This window comes from Poecilia mexicana, unplaced genomic scaffold (genome assembly GCF_051168715.1).
Source record: "Poecilia mexicana isolate PSO_F unplaced genomic scaffold, ASM5116871v1 scaffold_5, whole genome shotgun sequence".
Taxonomy (NCBI): domain Eukaryota; kingdom Metazoa; phylum Chordata; class Actinopteri; order Cyprinodontiformes; family Poeciliidae; genus Poecilia; species Poecilia mexicana.
Window position 1 is genome coordinate 5233773 of NW_028263374.1, and position 17700 is coordinate 5251472.

Genomic DNA, 17700 nt, shown 5'->3' on the forward strand with positions numbered 1-17700 from the left:
TAAGCTGCACTGGTGCAGTTATCAAATATATTTGTAATTCAGTACATTTACATCTGTGTTTAAAAAAAACGTTTAAAATTAAACCATTTTTCAAATCGGCGGAGGCTAAATGTCAGATATCTATATTAGTATCGGAAAGAAAATGGGCCGGTGGATCCCTGTTCCAGACAGGGCAAAGATTGTGTGTGAGAAAAAGCTGCTTGTTACCTGAAGGAAGTGGATGAAGTAGCATAGAACCAGTCTGTTGAGTTCTGGTAGAGACTGCACCACGGCAATGGCCGCCACCGGGTCGTCGCAGTTGCTGATGCACTGCTTGTAGAAGTCCATCGGGATCAGCGGCTCCTCCAGTTCCCGATACCACAGCTTCATCAGAGAGGCTTCATCAAAAAGAAACCGTATTAATCCATAAAACCTGAGAGTGTGAATGTGAAAACGTCTCTGGATGATAAATACAACCCGTACCTGGAACGTTGGGGTCAGAGAGATTCTCTGGAATCCTCCACTGGTCCACTTGGAGCTTTAATGCGTTGACTTCATCAATGTCTCCAGGCACTCTAAAGACCAGAGAAAAACAAAGAGAGTTAGGATTTCAGCTGGGTCTGAAAAAGTCAGCAAGAATCCCAATGTTAGGCCTCAAAAAGGTTTAAATTTACATTTTAGCTCCTAAATGACATTTAGTCCAATTTTAACTTCATGTGTAGCTGCTCTGGCTGAGGTAGGAGGAACTGACCGGAGAAGATTGGCACTAAAGCGGCTTCTGCTCTGTCTGTTTAGGGAAATGAAATCAAAAGGTACTTTTTATATCATCCACTGCCAGCTTGTTTGACCAAACATACTGGGTGTGTGTGTATGTGGTACGTTAAAAAAAGATAAGCATTTGTTAAACAATTAAAATCCTATTTCAGATTATTTAATGTAAGAAAAAATGACTGTTAAAACCAAGCTGGTGTATATAAATGGTCTCTCAACGTGTCACCCCCAAAACAGAAAAAAAAATCAATCAAAAGAGTTGCACTCTTTGGCCACTAGAGGGACCTCCGTCTCTATTCCGCATGTCCCTCAGAGCAATTTTAGATTACATTTGTTGTGAATTGGTGCAACGTAAACACACACAATTCAATTAACCTGAATTAAAATGCAGCTTTTTAAACACAACCTCTTGATCCCAGCAGTCGTACTTTTACTGGAGATGAAAACCAAAACACAATGAAGTCATCATAACCAAAAATGTCTTCCAGAGACGTTCCACAGCACGAAGTTTGTTTCGTAAAGGGATCTGATTTGTAAACATGAGGAGATCATACAGAATTCAATCCGACTGAAAACTCTCCACACACACACACACACACACACCGCTGAGAGGCCCCCACGTGCTCTGCCGCTTGGACAGCAATGTAAACACACACATCACCCAGTGTCGCGTTACACAGAGCGGCTATGAGGAGCAAAGTTTGCTTAGAAACAGAAGGAATCACAAGACCACACACACACACTTGTTTACACACACTACAGTTGCAATAAAAGCCATCCATGTACTTTGTGAGATCCCCTTTTAATTAGCCAGACCGCCGCAGCGGCGCTCGTGTCGAGGCATGTCGTCGGCCGACTCGGGGTCCCGCCTCACCTGAAGATGCCCTCTGTCTGAGCCCCGCCTAGAGCCAGGACGTACTGGGACAGCTGGACCTGCACCCAGGGCAGCTTCCTGTCTGGGAAGAGCTCGCTCTGCCGCTCCATCACTTCCTCCAGAGAGCTGCCGAACAGAGACGGGGTGATGATGGCCCGTCTGCTGTGGTCGATCTCCTCCAAGGTGGGCTTACGCAGACCCTGCAGGGTAACAGGGAAGCAAGAGGTAGATTTACAATCTGAGTGTGTCAAGGAGACGCGAGGGGGTGGGTAGGGCAAATCACAGCCAGGCCTGCAGGTGCACTGCTGTGACTGGGTCTTGTGTTTACGTCTCTGCCTGTGACTGTTTCGGCACACCTGTAATTACGTCTCCCTTGCAGACGGATGATTCAGAGGAGGTTCGTACCTTTCAAACTGATTCGCATGTCCTGCATCATGTTCCTGCACAGCTTTCGCTTCAAAATTACACTTTAGTCGACTCAAACTTGCAGAGTTCTCAAGACTTTTAGCCACATGCTGAAAGTATCAAACTCTAATCCTGTGACTAAGGCTGTCGCAATAAGGAATAAATCTTTTAATAGCATTACAAATTTAAATGAGCGTGACAAATTTCATGCTTGTTTGCTTAATTTTTTAAAGTGATGCCGTCATTTAATATTAGTGAAGAGCCACCAGTTTGAAACATTTTTTTACTTGCACTTTTATGTTTTGCAAAAGTCCTAAATGGCAGTTTTTCCCATCTGTTTTAAAGGGCAATTTTATTTTGCTGAGTCCTCATAATGCATTTTAGTTTTTGTTTTGGTTGTTTTGTTTGTATTTTTTGGATATTTAAAATGTCTTCCAGATCCAGAGATAAATGTTCTTTGGAAACTAAAGTTTGTTAGTTTCTGGAACAATTAATCGTTCCGCCAAGTGTGTCATTGTGACAGATTTACAGCAGGCAGACATTAAAAATAGAACATGCATAAATCAGAGGATGGATAAAACAGCATGAACGGATGGACTAAAGGATGAACAGATGGTCAGATGGATGAGGAGATTGATGAATGACGAATAGATGGATCAAAGGATGGATGTACAGGCAAGCAGATGGACAGAATGAATGGATGGACTACAATATGGATACCTGATGGGACTGATGGAGAATGAACAGAAATTGATTGAGAAAAGATGGATGGAAACCATTTTTGTTTCCCATCTTGTTTTTCCATACCGATTAGTATTTAGAAAACCTCAAATCACATTCCAAACTTTTGCAAATTGCCAATAAATAAATAAATAAATAAATAAATAAAAACTTCTCTGCCCTGCTTACCTTTTTGCCTCCAGTGATAGCCACCTTGAGCAGCTTCCGATGGCAGAATTTGGCATATGTGCTGACAGGAAGGCCTGCAGAGAACAGAACAAGCAAACACTTAGCACCAAAGAAAACCAAACTTCTCCGAAGACAAAAAAAAAGACAGACCCCCTTTCTCTATGTCCTCAAAAGATCCCAAAGTAAAAACTCTGGAAGCGTCAGTCAGCGTTGAACGCACAGAACAACAAATGATTTAGATTCTTTCCCACGAACGGGAACAGCAGTGTTTTTATTTCCCACAGATGTCAAACGGGAGGCAGAGTTTGGGAGGCGGGCGGCGGTAACTAGAGAGACATGTTGACGGTGCAACGCCGGCATGTGGGGATTAGAGCGTACCCGGTTAAACTGTCAGGCTGAGCCGAGATTTACTGCTGCTACAAAAAGCTTGAGGTACAATCCAACCCACACACACACACACACACACACCCCCACACACACACACAGGTGATTCATCAGCGTACACACATTTAAAAGGCCTCTGGAGAGAAGAATAAGCTCGGGGGGCTTCCTGTCTGATACCTGCATTAAAAGCCACAAGATAGTTCAGAAGAGAAATGCATTACAAGTAGGGATACAAGTTATCAATTAGTGAGTTATTTTAAAGTTGACTGACCAATAAGATTGACTAACGATTAATTGATAAGCAGCAACTGTCTTTAAAAAAAACTTAAAGGGCTAGATTTTTTCAAAATATGATTAATTTATTTTAAAAATAATCAAATATTAGCATTATTGAGTCAGCCGTTTTAAACACTGACTGAATAAAAAGGAAATATTAAAAGTCGTGATAGCTTTCAAAATCAGATGTGCTTATTTGAATCATGTTTTTTTTTTTTTAATCAAGTAAAAAAAAAATTCTGCGTTTTCTGTCGTAACATCCTATACTTTGTAGCTCTTCAGTATGAAGTATTTTTTTGGTTGAAAAGTTGACGCTGCTTCGTCATAAAGCAAGGCTCAATGAGCGCTATTAAGGTAATGAATTAAGGATTTTGTTGAGTGTTTATATTTCAAAACAAAACCGCATAAACTGCATTTTTCATCCCACACCGCTATCCGTTTGTACCGCTTCTCTTTCCCATTCCGATGTAGCTCCGCCATTTTTAATTTCTGTATCAGCAGACTCCGCTTAAGGATGACCAGCGGCGCCCTCTGTTGGATGGCGGCCAAACTACAACACTAAAAGAAGGCCTAAGCGGACGATACAAATTGAATGATTGGAACTAATTTTAATCTAATAAACAATTAAGCGACAATTAATTGTAAATCGATTTATTGTTTGAATTCCAAATTACAAGAGCTGCCTCCCAAGACTGGACACACTTAAAGAAACCTGGAGAAGATCTGAAAAAAGTGACCCCCCCCAATCATCAGAAAGTCTCCTCCTCCAGCTCTCAAAGTAAAAACCAAAAAAGAAAGTTCTGACATTCAGGCATGGATATAATCCCCTATCTTTCATGAGTGAGGTAAGTAGAGCCAAACACTGCGTTCTTGTGGGCTTTATTGTTGTTCTTCAGCATCCTCACCGAAGCGAGTACCTGAGGCAGGGCCATGTGGAGATGCTTTCTACAGGGATTTATAAAGTAACAAACTGTCCCCGGCATGTTCCCTAGGGTCAAAGCTCTTAGATTCATTGCAAACAGGTGACTCCTATGCGAGATGCTAATCTGACAAACAGACTATAATTACATCTATTTAGAAAGATCAGACCAATAATTTGCCCTTGATCTCCACATTCTTCTCTACCCCAGCAAAAGCTCCCAGCAGAGACGCAGAACAATTAGTGGGAGAGAAGCCTCAGCGCCATCGTTTGCGTATATTTGCATCAGCGTCGACACCGTCACTGCAGCGACAACCAAGCAACCAAAGCCTGGGAGAAATAGGAGCCCATTAGATGCTTGAGAGTACTGCACCGGACTGAGAACAACATGACACCAAACAACTCCCAGTGCTGCTGATCACAGCTACTTGTTGATCTGCTCAGCTGCCATCTACTTTGCAAAAGCATTCCTGAAAGCATTCAGGCTCTTTTAACGTTTCTGTAGCCCAAAAAGTTCGGTTTTTGGTCTCATCTGACCAAGGAACCCATTGTTTGACCTTCTAAAAAGTTTGTTGTAAACTTTTAATTTACGCTATGATGGTTGGTGTAAGTTCTGAAGCTCTTTGGTCAACTTTTGTTTTAAATGGGCTATAAAAATAAATTTGATTGACATGCAAGCAGCCACTTTTTCCTAAAGTTCAGATTTGAGTTGAGGGGAACTAATACTTCTCTAGTCAACACACTGATCCAGTTTTTTGCGATTCCTGACACGGAAATTCACCTCAAATCAACAGATTCCCACATTTTTTCCACCATAATGCGTAATTATGAGCTTATTGCAAGATTTCTGCAAAAATGATGCAAAACATTTGGTTTAAGTGACAAACTCGCCTTACTGCTACTACACTGCTGTGTCAGCCTTACTTGATGTTAAATTATGGTCCTTTATTTATAGCGAGTAACAAAAATTGAACTATTTAAGTTATTTAGAGAATAAAAATTTTTGCATGTGTAAACCGTCATATTATTCATGTTTTTACTTCTTTATGTAGATTCTGGAAACATATTGCCAAATTCCTTGCAAGTAGCTCAATGGAAACTGTGATTTTTAAAATTATTAATAATAATAATAATAATAAATAAAAATCACAAAAACGATCATAAAGTCGTTTTTGTGTCCTGGAGGGACTGATTAATATTCCCCAATAATCTTGTTAGGTGACTTATAAAATCGACTGCAGAAGTATTAAAAATATAAATGAATGTAAATGTTCACTGCTGTGAATCGTTTTAATCTCTTTACTTTATAATTTTGAACCCAATTTGTGTTGATCCATCAAATAAAATCAACTAAAGTGTCAAAATGTGACAAAATGGCTTTAGCAAAGCTGCCACTCATGTTCCAGCTCTGAGTACCAATGTGGGTTTTATTTTCCTCAGTTTGACCTTTAACTAGTGGGCTTCACCTTCGACCTCTGAGCTCAGCCTTGCTCTGTGTGATTCTGAATCACAGCAGCTCGACACCAGGCCGCTGTTGTGGTGCTGGATGATGATGTCACCGACCATCCAAGTCAAAGAAGTCGGTGAAGAGAAGCCACGTGCTGCTGCTGATGATGATGATGAAGAAATGACCAGAAATGATGCCGGGATGATTCACAGAGCAGACCATTGTGGCTGTGAAGGACCATCTGAAATTCTCGTCCTACTATTTTTCCCTCCCTGTTCAGCTGTCTGTGAAGCCCACTCGTTCTGCCAGTACATCAAAACGCACTCATCTGACAAACTGCAAGGTCCCCGACTTTCCATCCCTCTTCCAGCGGCCGCTCCGCAGGGAGCAGTCCGTTTGATTTGTAATGGTTTTGCACGGCTTCTGCAGAGAGTGGAAAACCATGTGTGGGACTCCCAGCCTGCTCTAGCTTGTTATCCAGCAGAAATGCTGGTGCAAGTGGGAATTGTTCGTCTCTTGGAAAAGCAACATCTGAGACTTATTTTGAAAAATGCCGATGAGCGAGAAAACACACCTTCTTCCTCCTCTGTGTTCTGTTTCCGCTTCTTTCTGGACTTTGAGTTCTTCTTCAGCTTCAGTTCCTGCTGCTCCAAAATAAACTGTGTCACTATGAAAACAAAGAGAGCAAACATCAATTTTCTGGTGAAAACGGAGAACAGGACGCTGTTATCCAGGGTTCAATCTGTCCTCCTACACACTGTTACAACACACACCGACAGAAACGGAGGAAAAAGGACTGAGTTCTATCAAAAAGCATCACAGAAGGGATAGAACTAACGATTATTCTCACAATCGATTAATCAGGTAAAAAAATTGGCACATTCTACAGATTTTTCATTTAATCACACAAATCGTTTTTTTAGATGATATGCATTAAAAGATGCAAATAAATAATTTAGTTCCTTTAAAATAAGAAAATAAACACTGTATTGCCTAAAATGCAATAACATAGCATTCCTTTAGTGACTTTGAAACAATTGAATAAAAAAATCCCACTTGGGGAGTTTTGGGTAAAATATATTTACAGGAAAATACATTTTTATCTTGAATGCAAAATGTATATTTATATTTTGTACAGTTTAGTTTTAATTATCACTCTGTCATATTTTTCAGCAAACAGTCTTTTTTTTTAGTATGATTAATCGATTACTAAATTAGTTGATTATTTTAATAATCAATTTGTCACAATTATTCCCATTAATCATTTCAGCCCTAAAACAAAAATTCAGTTCCTTTTTAAAATAAGAAAATAAACATGTCGTTGCCCAAAATGCAACAGCAGCATTCTTTTAGTTTGATCCTTTGTAACAAGAGATGCATCTGTAGCTACAAAATACTTCTAATGTCAACATGTGAAAAGTTCAGCCTTTCCTGCTTGACTTAACGTCAAAACAGCTGATCTGCTGATTCATTTTTGAGTTAATCTATAAATAATTGGAAAGCAACAGGTGCTTAATCAGAGACTTTTTCACAGAATTTGAATCAGATGAAGCTAAAACTGTCACTTGAGGAGTTCTGGGTAGAAAATATTTCCAGACAAAGTTTATTTTTTAATCTTAAATGCAAAATATTTGTATTTTTTACACAATTTTTGCTTAATAACTGCTGAGTATATTCTTCTTTCAGCAAATGGCCTTTTTTTAAAATTTGTATACTCCAGTTAATGATTAATCGAATCCTAAATTAGTTGACGATTATTCCATTAATCGATTAGATCACAGACAAAACAGGGAGGTGCAGACAGAAAGAAAGGTGACCCACCCTGTGCCTCAGTCTGAGACTCACATTTCTTGTCGCTGTTGGGCTCCGTGTGTCTCTGAATGTAGCCCTCCAGGTAGCAGCGAAACTTTGGCGAGGGCGCGAAGAAGGCCAGGCTGACGGCCATGAGCTCCCACCCCGCTGCCAGGCTCCGGGGGCTGGCGTTGCCCGTGGTCTGCCTCACCAGCTGCACGTACAGCTCGTCCCGCAGCCCAGGCATGTCCCAGCACTTGGTGACGATGAGCAGCGCGCAGTGGCGGCGGTCGAGGCGCGATGGCCGGTCGCCCATGTAGGCCTGCACCAGCTTGAACATCTCGCAGGCCTCCTTCCTGATGGCGCGATCGCTGGTGACCAGCATGGGCTTCTTGATGGACCCACGGTTCCAGGACAGCATGTTGGCGATGGAGACCCGGCGCCGGAACAGCCCCTGCGTGTGCATGTTGAGGTGCTTGCTGGCCCAGTCCTCCATGCCCATGTCCGGCGGCGGAGGCTGCCGCAGGGTAGCGTAAGCGAGCTGGTAGGAGGACCCTCCTCCTCCTCGGACTCCTGCTCCATCGCCTCCTTCTCGGTTGTCGTGGCTGGCGGAGCGATGCGGGCCTAGAGACGCCGTCCGTCCATCCACCATGCCTTTCTTCCTGCTCTCCAGCTGAGCTTGTAGCTCTAGGGTTCCCGCCTGCAGGAGAAGGAAAGAGGGACGGGAATCAACGAGGTAGTGGATACAAAGAGGGAGAGGCAAAGAGAGATACAAACTCTGAGTGTAGCTGCATTTTTCATTGTGTCACACTAAGAGCCGGACGGCCTTTCGCCTAATACTCTCCCCTCTCTGCAGTGCTGGGACTCCAGGGGAAACTGTAGCAAGATCGGCACATTCGTTTCCTACAGCTGGATATGTAGCTGGCAGGAAAGTACGTCCTCCTAAACTCTGGCTGCACACCAGCACAGCAGTCTGAACCCCGGCTCTTCCCTAACATCAGACCAGCCTTCCAGAAAATCCCAAACTTTCCTCTTCGCAAGAACTCCCTCTGAACTTTGCGGTAGAGTAAGCAGCAGCTCTAACTCCTTAGAAGAAATGACCGAGAAGGTCAGATATATTCTGCACACAGCCAGAAACAACACACAGAGCTAGACAAGGCCCAAAGCGCAGGTTGTTTTTAGTAGGACATAAAATGCACCAAGATCTCTAATCACTGGACCCTCGGGTGGAACGAAACGATCTGTGTTAGGGGAAACTGGATTTCAGATTCTGGTTTCCAATAATCAGTGATAATTGTGAGGTCTGGATCAACAGAGTCCGCATTGTTGAGGTGTATTAAGATACATTCGGGTTTTAACAAGTTAAAGTTGCAAAACTGCTACAATTTTACACCATTCCTATGGTATAAGACAACTTCTAATGGGGCCAGAGGTAGCAGTAGATTGACAGGAGTTTTCTTAACTACAAAGCTTAAGGATACTAAACTTCTTCCCTGGATACAAAAAACAGACAAACTTGGTTGTTTAAAATATTTCCAGAAGCAAAATAAGATCTCCACCCACTGTGCTTATTAAGGTAAACCAATTAAAAACATCATTTGGCTACAAACTGTATAATAATTAACCAGCTAAAATCATATCATTATGCATGTTATTTTGTAAACAGGAAAAGTTACATTCTGGAGACCTTTGAAAACACTTTTAGGACAATTACTATTTAAATTTAGATGTAAATTAAGCTTTGTAAAATTTTACTTGCTTAAAAACTTAAAAATAAAAGTTTTTCAAGTTTAGCTAGTGTTTAAGTAATTTTATATCAAAGTTTTCTAACTTGAACTCTTTGCAGTACACAGTAGGCCTCACAATTATCTACTGAAACGCTTTAGTAATAAATTTAGATATATTCACCTTTTTTCAGACAAAATTAGTCTATATCGTTTAAAAGATAACCAGACGATCCCAAAGACATACTACTCTAGTCCATTTCAGATATTTAAAACATTTTACAACCTTGCAGGACATTGTAAATTTAGCAAATATTTTTTCTATATTTTGGCTTACAACTATAAAAACTAAGAATGTCTATAGTTTGGATTTTTTCCCTCCTGTCTAAAATAAACAATAGGTTCATCTTCAGCCATTTGTATTTAAATTTTAAGCAAATATCTTGATGTAGTGGCATTTGAGTACTTTTACTCACAGTAAGCACACAGTGTGTCTCATAGATCAATCGAAAGTCGTCTCAACTTAAAGCAAAATTAAATGTTAGCATGTCCTTTAAAAAAAAAAAAAAAAAAAAAAAAAAATCAGTATATTCTATGAATGCATTTGCCTGATCTATCAGCAGGTCTGAAGAACATTCCAGCAGACTTAAGGGGCCCTCTCAATGCTGTCGCTGTTTTCTAACACACGTCAGCTGCAGTGGTACCACCAGGCATTGGTACCGAAACGCCTCTCTCCTCTTCCTCACAATCCTGGACCATATGGGCCTCAGTGGTCCTCCTTCCTGACCGAAGGAGGCCATGTCCTGAATCTCTCTGGCCTGGCATGGGCTTCGCTGCCCAAGCGCAGAGCTGGCATATGAGTTTACAGAGCCTGCAGAGCGAGGCAGATGGAGAGCAGTAAGAGGACGATGACTATTGCTGGAACTACGGCCATTATGGCCAGCAGTGCTCAGCCCGATGCTTCGGGACCATTTAAGTCCCTTTCAGGAGTGCCTTTATAGTAGAATGGGTATCTAGTTATGCATATATGGCTCCCATTTACCTTACAGTTCCTTTCAGCTTTATGCAGACATATTATTAGCCCATAATAATAGGCCATAACAACCTATTGAAAGAGGGCATTGAGTTTGAGAATTGGAAATATGTCCGCATTGATAACAGACAGGATGGCTGTGGGAAATGAGTAGGCATTACAGACGTGCCTAACACAGCAAAGCCTTGCATCGGTCACTGCCCTGAGCTGATGAAAGGCCAGAGGAAGACCTCCACCTCCAACAGTGGGGGTCCACTCCTTCCTATCCTCGGTTCAATAAGTGTTACTATACCCCACCCAGGAAGATAGGAAGATTGGCGTTATAAATCTTTAGAGGAGCATCTGGTGGCTCGTTCAAACTCATTCTGCTGCTTTCGGATTCGTGATACGCAGCAGGTATTTGAAAAAGGACTTTAGTCTCTTTACATTGTAAAAAGACCATAAAACTCAATAATTGCAAATGGCCATTCTTTACAAAGTGCAATGTGCGAGTCTTTGGGATGAATCAGACTTAATATAGGAAAGGCTTAATGGGAGTTAACACGATGTGAAAGGGTGGAATAGTTATAAAGCAGGAGTGTTCTCTACATTTCTTTTATTCTGCAGATTTTGTAAAGACCTGTGGCTAAAATGTAACCAAATGTCCTCAGTGTGGTCTGAAAAATATACACTGTGCAGAATTATTAGGAAACTGAGTATTTTGACCATCATTTTTAGGCATATTTTCTAACTACAGTGTGAATGAACATGAATTCTTGATGGATTTTAAGAATAGCAGATAAAGTTTATCTACGTAACGAGGGAGGGTGTGACGTAAAGATATCAACACAAAGTGAGCATAATTATTAGGGAGCTACTTTCCTCTAGGAAAAATGGGTAAAAAAAACAAAAAAAACAATTTAACCGACTATGAAAAGTGAAATATAAACCAAAAGTCTCTTGAAATAAACAAGATCTTGAAGTCTGATCACAGAAACAAACGGTTTGTTGCAAATAGTCACATGGGTCGCAAGAAACGTGTTGAGAAAAATAAGACAAGTTAGCTACCAAGGATTTGAGAAGAGTCGAGCATGAAACTGATCAAGTGACTGACTAAATGATCGAAATGTTTACTGGAAAGTTTTGAGCTGAGAATAAAACAAGTGAGATGGGAAAATTGTGTTTTTCATTTGAATGAGTAATAATCCTCAATAACAGCTGCACAAAGAAATATCCTCCTATAAAACCAAAACATCACTTTTACTTTCTTAAACATTCATGTTTGAAGTTTACTAACCTTCTGGATTAACCAAGAGCGCCGTAGACGGTGATTATTAAAAGTAATCCTCACAAATAAGACTTGCCTAATAATTGTGCACACAACATAATCTAATCAGTCAGCAGGTACATTTCTGCCCTGCCAAACAATCTGTTCATTGTGCCTTAGAGGAACCAGACACATGCATATCTAAAAATTCACACAACTCACAGATGAAAACAAAGATGCTTTATTCAAGCATGACCGGGCCTCATTTGGGAGCAAATTCTTTTCTTATCCGACAGCTAATCTACAGAGAAATCAGTAATCAGAGCTCCACCAGCTCAAATACACTCAAGCATGTTTAAGCTTTTTAATTACATAGTAAAGACAGCGTTAGATTAGCTAGAGTGACGAATTAAATGTTTATTCATGCAGAAACAGATTAGAAATGGGCTGTTTGTAGCTTCATCAGCCCTGGTCTTCTTCCATCAGTATGTATATTGCGTGTAAGCACAACCAGATTATGCTAACAACTAAACTGTTACAAAGGAAAGAAGACTTAAATTAGCCATTTTCAGTATCGATGATGTTTTTAAAATTAAAGGAAAATGTTTACAATTCAGACTGCAAACAGGGAGAGCACACTTTAACATATAAAACATGCAGGTCATTGACCTTCATGTTTTATATTACTAGTATTAGTGATGCTAACTATGCTAGTCACTAATATATCTCAGAAAGACATCACCTTTGCTCATAGTAATAACTACTACATTTAATGACAGGAGGAGTACAAACAGGTACTAGGAATTAACTTGGCCCCAGACCTACAACCAATAACGTTACCTGTGATGGTGGTCCTGGGGTCTCTGGTGAAGACAGGCTGGCCTGGCTGTTGATGCTCATCTCCAATGTATCCACCTTTTCATAGGTTCTTTTTTGCCTCCCTGGTATTTCCAGAGGGGTCAAAGCAGGGGGGCCGTAGTTAGCCGTCCCCTTTAGTGACCTTGGCGCACTGCTGACATCCTCTCGTGACGGACACCTGCCGGCAGAGCTCACTCCTCCTCCAAACCACCTGAGTGAGTCGGCGGGGGAGCGTGTCCGAGGTACAACGCCCCTGTCCCCCATCTCCGGGTCCAGCCCCGCTCTCACCTCTCTCATGGTGTTGGAGCGACTCACCACCTCCCTCATTTCAGCCATAAGTCTCTCGTTTAGGGCGCACAGCTCCCCGCTGCTGCCTACGGAGCCCGGCCTGCCTCCTGCCCCTCCGCTGCCTCCCATTCTCCTCCGGCTCTTTCTTCTCAAGCTTGGAGAGGGACCAGTTGAGTAACCAGAGTCTTGATAGTTTGCTGTGGCCTGCGGCGTTGTAGACGGGAAGTCTTGCGAGGCCTGGCTGCTCTGCCTGCTGTGCCGCGCGTCCATGGCTCGCTGCACGGTGGCCTCAAGGATTCGCCAGTTATGCTTTTTGTCCAGCGAACTCGGACCCGGGGTTCCTGGCTCTCTGTCCCTCAACTGGCCTCGAGATTGTTGCGAAGGTTGGGGTTGAGGCAGAGTCAAAACACGGTCCTGTCTGGACGTAGGGGAGGCGGCTCGCGTAGGCAGAGGAGAACTGGATGGGAGCCCCTGTTTGGGGTCCACGTTGACCATGTGCTTGATGCACTCCAGACCAGCTGGGCTGTAGTCAGAGGAAGACGGGTCTCTCCGGTGTCTAGACCCTGGATGTGACGACGCAGGGTGCGGGAGAAGTCTGGGCTTTTGGAGACTTTGGGTAGGTGTCAAACGAGACAAATGTTGTCCATTGTACAGGTGTGCCCCCTCTACTTCCATATCTGTAGGAGGTTCGTCATATATGGGACAGTCTGAAACTGGCTCGTCATAGATCGGGGCAGTGCAACCATACGGAGGAGATATGGGGCGAGGGGTGCAAGTCTGTGACCTATGGAGGAGCGGACTGGGATGGCTACCGTCCGACGTCACCAAACAGAAACTACCGTTGCTGGATTTTCTCATGTGCTGAGCCTGACGTGCATCACTGGTCATTTTGCCAGAGGGGGCTGTTTTATAGCCCTGGCTGGAGCTTAGCTGTCCTCCTTGGGGCTTGCTGCCGGATTGGTGCAGGGAAGCGGTGCTGGCTTTGCTGTGCGCACTGTGCTGAAGAGGTGGGATGGGCTGGCCGCGCTGCATGCTGTTCACCTTCACCAACATAGCTGCTTTAGAACCGGGAGCTGGCTGCCATCTTTGAGCGCTATCCCTGTAAAGACAAAAGTGAGATTTAAATTCAGTAACAGCAGAAGAGTAAACTCTTTAAAAAGCCTGTCATAAAAGCGGCATCATTATATATGACAACTGCAGGCCTGACGGGGCTGGGAAAATCTCCAGCAATCCATGAAGTCTTTTCCAAACATTTCCCTAACCTCTAAAGACTTGAGTCCATTTTTAGCCTGGCAGTCAAAACAGCCCCGTCAAAACCACAAGACAATGACTCCTGTATGCGTGTTGTGCAAATCAGTAGCCTAAAATTACCAACTGACTGAACAAAACACATCTTTCTTGAGGTCCTCTTAATAGGTGTGACTCATGTCTGGGGACCATATCAGGACTCATGCAAAAATATTTACTTGGACTCATATGTAGACGATCAAATGCGGAGCTGCTGGGTCGCCGCTGGAACATCTGAGCAGTGAATCAGCGCACGGAGAGCTGAATCAAGTCAAGACCACAGCTCCTCACAGATGAGGTTTCCCGAAGGGTGACTCTCCCCCCTTTTTGGGTTGAATAACCGGCCAAACTTCAAAGCCAAGAGCCGGCTGCTAATCCCGGCAACGAAAAACAATCTGCCATCAATCTGGTCACGCTGCTCTGGTCTGCTGCCCTCAATGCTGCTGCTGCTTTTTAATCCTCTACTGCGATCTCATCCCTCAGCTGATCAAGACGTGGCCTATAGAACGACATCTACATGTAAAACCAGCATAAAGCCTGTATGTCCGTGAGTCTACGCTGAGAAACGTGTAAAGCGGCACATGGCTTTCTTAAAAAGCAAAACAGGTAAATGGGTTTAAATTGAGGCCAAGCAGACTTACCTTCACACACTCCGACCCAGTCCAATACGGTCATTAATTACATCAAAGCCGATCATCTGGGTAAAGCCAAACAAACAGATCAGCGCGGAGCTGAGAACTTGTGCTTAAAAGCGTCTCTACGACTTGAGAGTTGGTGGACTAGAAGAGCAGGAAAAGGACGGCGAGGGAGGAGAGTAGGAGAGTAGGAGGTGGAAAGACCCCCTCCTTCTGCCCCCTACGTCTCTCTGGAACAATACTGAAACAATTCCCCAGAGCTCCCTCACACCAACGGCTAACTTCCTTTAGTCCTCGCAGCTACGGATTGGCCCTCCATTTCTTTATCAGGACCCCATCTGTGTCTTCCCCTCCACCCCCCTCCCATCATCTCCCTATACAGAGTGACTCACGCTGCCTCAGTCATCTGAATGTAAACACACACTCATCCTGAAACACTCCAACAAAGTCACCATCCAGGCATGGCCTATTAGCAGCCACTCAAATACCCTGCACTGATCTCTGACGAACATCATCCCACTCCCTCTTCCTCACCAAAGCCTACCGGGACGTTTTACTGCCCACTTAACACATCCACAGACAGACACGTGCGAACGACCGCTCTGATGAAACGCCACTGTTAGAACTGCTAAAGCCAGTGGCAGTGTGCCTGCTTACACAGGGTGGTCAGGTGACGCGCGGCAGCTGTAAACATGGAACCGCCGCCTGCTCGCTTTGAACCAGGGGACGTTTTCTCACTCTGGTCTTGTCAAACAGGAAGAGGAGCGGCAGGTGGCGCACAGCCGGCCGTTTTAGCGCCGTGCAGAAAACTACAAATCCCAGTCTGGTACTCCAGCACAAAAACGAAGTGTTGGGAGGATGTAATCGCTTGGTGAATAAAACATGACTGGGCTTCTCTAAATTTGGGCTGCATGAGTGACTAACTTTGTGAGGATTGACCCCCAAAGAAGAAATGACCACTACTTCCTGTGTGTGGAGAAAACTGGGAGGGTTGGGAGAGAGGGCTTATGCTGTATGCTGTACAAACAGGAAATGTTTTATGTGAGGTTCACACGCTGCATTTATGGAGGAGAGGGACTTTTACACACATTTGGAAAATAAGAAGAGCCTAATTGTGATGTGGAAGGAAACAGAGAATGGTTGGAAATGTGGCATGCATTTGCATTAAGCCAGCTTTACTCAGATACCCCACGATAAAATCCAGCAAATGTCCTAAGATGTCACCTAATAAGTAAACAGAAGCCACCTGTGCGTAATTTAATCTTGGCATAAATTAGGGCTGGGCAATATGGCTGACAAACATGATAAGCATTTCAGATCAGTTGATACCAATAATTAGATTCATATTTTGCTTTAAATTTCTGAAATGCAGCCAAACTGGTGGCCCAACCTTTCCTGTTTTATCCAGTTTCCTCTCTAGCTATTGTAAGAGACATATAATGGAAAAGATTCACAAAAGCTCTCCATCTATTCTGACTGAGGTTGCACCGTTTTGCATAAAAAGTGCTAACTTTTCATTCTCTGGATGTGCAGCGCCGGTAGAGTGAGAACCAAAAAGACTTGCAGCTGTAACTGCAATACAAGCTGCTTCTGGAACATACCGACACACTGGGGTTGAATACACCACATTTTTATTAGTGAACGCTTTGAAAATCATGGTTATGTTTCCTTCCACTTTGCATTCATGCACCATTTTGTGTTGCCTGATAAAATAGAGGCTCAGCAGCTCATTCCACATAGTTCAAAGAGATGGCTTTTTAAGGCGTCGTCTTTGTTTTCTTTGTCCAAACCAGGCATGGCAAGAAGCTTAGACTGTTTACCTTGTCTTAGTACATGGATGACATACTGACTGTCATGGACCTTAAGATAATGATTGTTGTGATTTTAGCCTGACGTCAAACTGTCTTCAGTGGACACCCGTCTTTTCGCGGTCCAGTACTTGCAAATTTTCTGTGGAACGTAATTCTGATATTTGCTGATTTTTCCCCAACAGAACATCCAAAATATTTGAAAGAAAATATATCCTTGTACTTAGGCACAGTGATATTGGCTGGTGTTTTCAAAGCCACCAACTCAGGAGTGCCGTCTATTTTCCTTGGCACTGATTGGCTAAATCACCAACAGCGTAGGTAAGACTGTAGATGTCCGCTTCTGCGGTAGTGCTAAGATGGTTTCCATGGTGTGTATCAATGCAAATTATGGTATATTTGAGGTTTGAACTACTAAAATAGGCAGTTATGAGTGTTTTTAGGGAGGGTCTCAAATATTTGTAGGTTTTAGCCATTAGCAGATGGCTGTGGTCCCTAAGCCCCTGCAAATACTCACAGTTCACTATACAGGACTTTCAATCTCTTTTCAAGGCTCATCATCCCGTTACACACCAAACACATACCAACCCAAGTTAATGAAAAGCCCAATTCTAAATTCTGCACCAAAAGGAAGACCAGAGCAGCACAATGCCGAGAAAAGCCACAGCTAGAAAACATAGGGTAATTTGGAGGTGGTTTTAGTGTGAGGTCTGAGTGAGCAGCAAGAGAGTGAGTGTGAATGTGTGTGTGTGTTTGTAAATGAGAAGGGGTGGGGATTAGTCGTGGGAGAGTGCAGCGAGGGAATGAGCGGGAAGGCTGGAATTCCTCAGGGCTCATTCAGCGGCCTTTGTGGCAGCTAGGCGAGCCCAACACAATGCGTGGCTGTGCCATCGTCACGGAGACGCCTCCCTCAATGGCAGCAATGGAGATCGGTGGTGGGGGGGAGCAGAGGGGGGACAAGAGAAAGAGCCATCTTTGACCTCTCGCGAGTCTGGCGGCATCCGGGTTACGTAATGTGGCGCAGGGCCCCTGGCGTCATTCTAACCGCAAAGAGAGTTGTTTGGAA

The 17700-nt window shown here is 43.3% G+C and overlaps 1 protein-coding gene across 4 annotated transcripts in view; it reads right to left on the reverse strand.

Annotated features, from left to right (window-relative positions):
- arhgap46a (Rho GTPase activating protein 46a) overlaps positions 1-17700 on the reverse strand; it is a 44647-nt gene that overhangs the window by 2958 nt on the left and 23989 nt on the right. For 3 of the 4 annotated variants that reach the window (XM_088005391.1, XM_088005394.1, XM_088005393.1), the window contains 7 exons: positions 12599-14003; positions 7786-8455; positions 6539-6631; positions 2939-3012; positions 1625-1824; positions 463-554; positions 208-377 (listed from right to left, as the gene is read on the reverse strand). In XM_088005391.1, coding sequence (XP_087861517.1) covers positions 208-377; positions 463-554; positions 1625-1824; positions 2939-3012; positions 6539-6631; positions 7786-8455; positions 12599-14003 — 2704 coding nt within the window. The remainder of the gene's footprint in view (positions 1-207; positions 378-462; positions 555-1624; positions 1825-2938; positions 3013-6538; positions 6632-7785; positions 8456-12598; positions 14004-17700) is intronic. The other variant, XM_088005392.1, reaches the window with a different exon arrangement.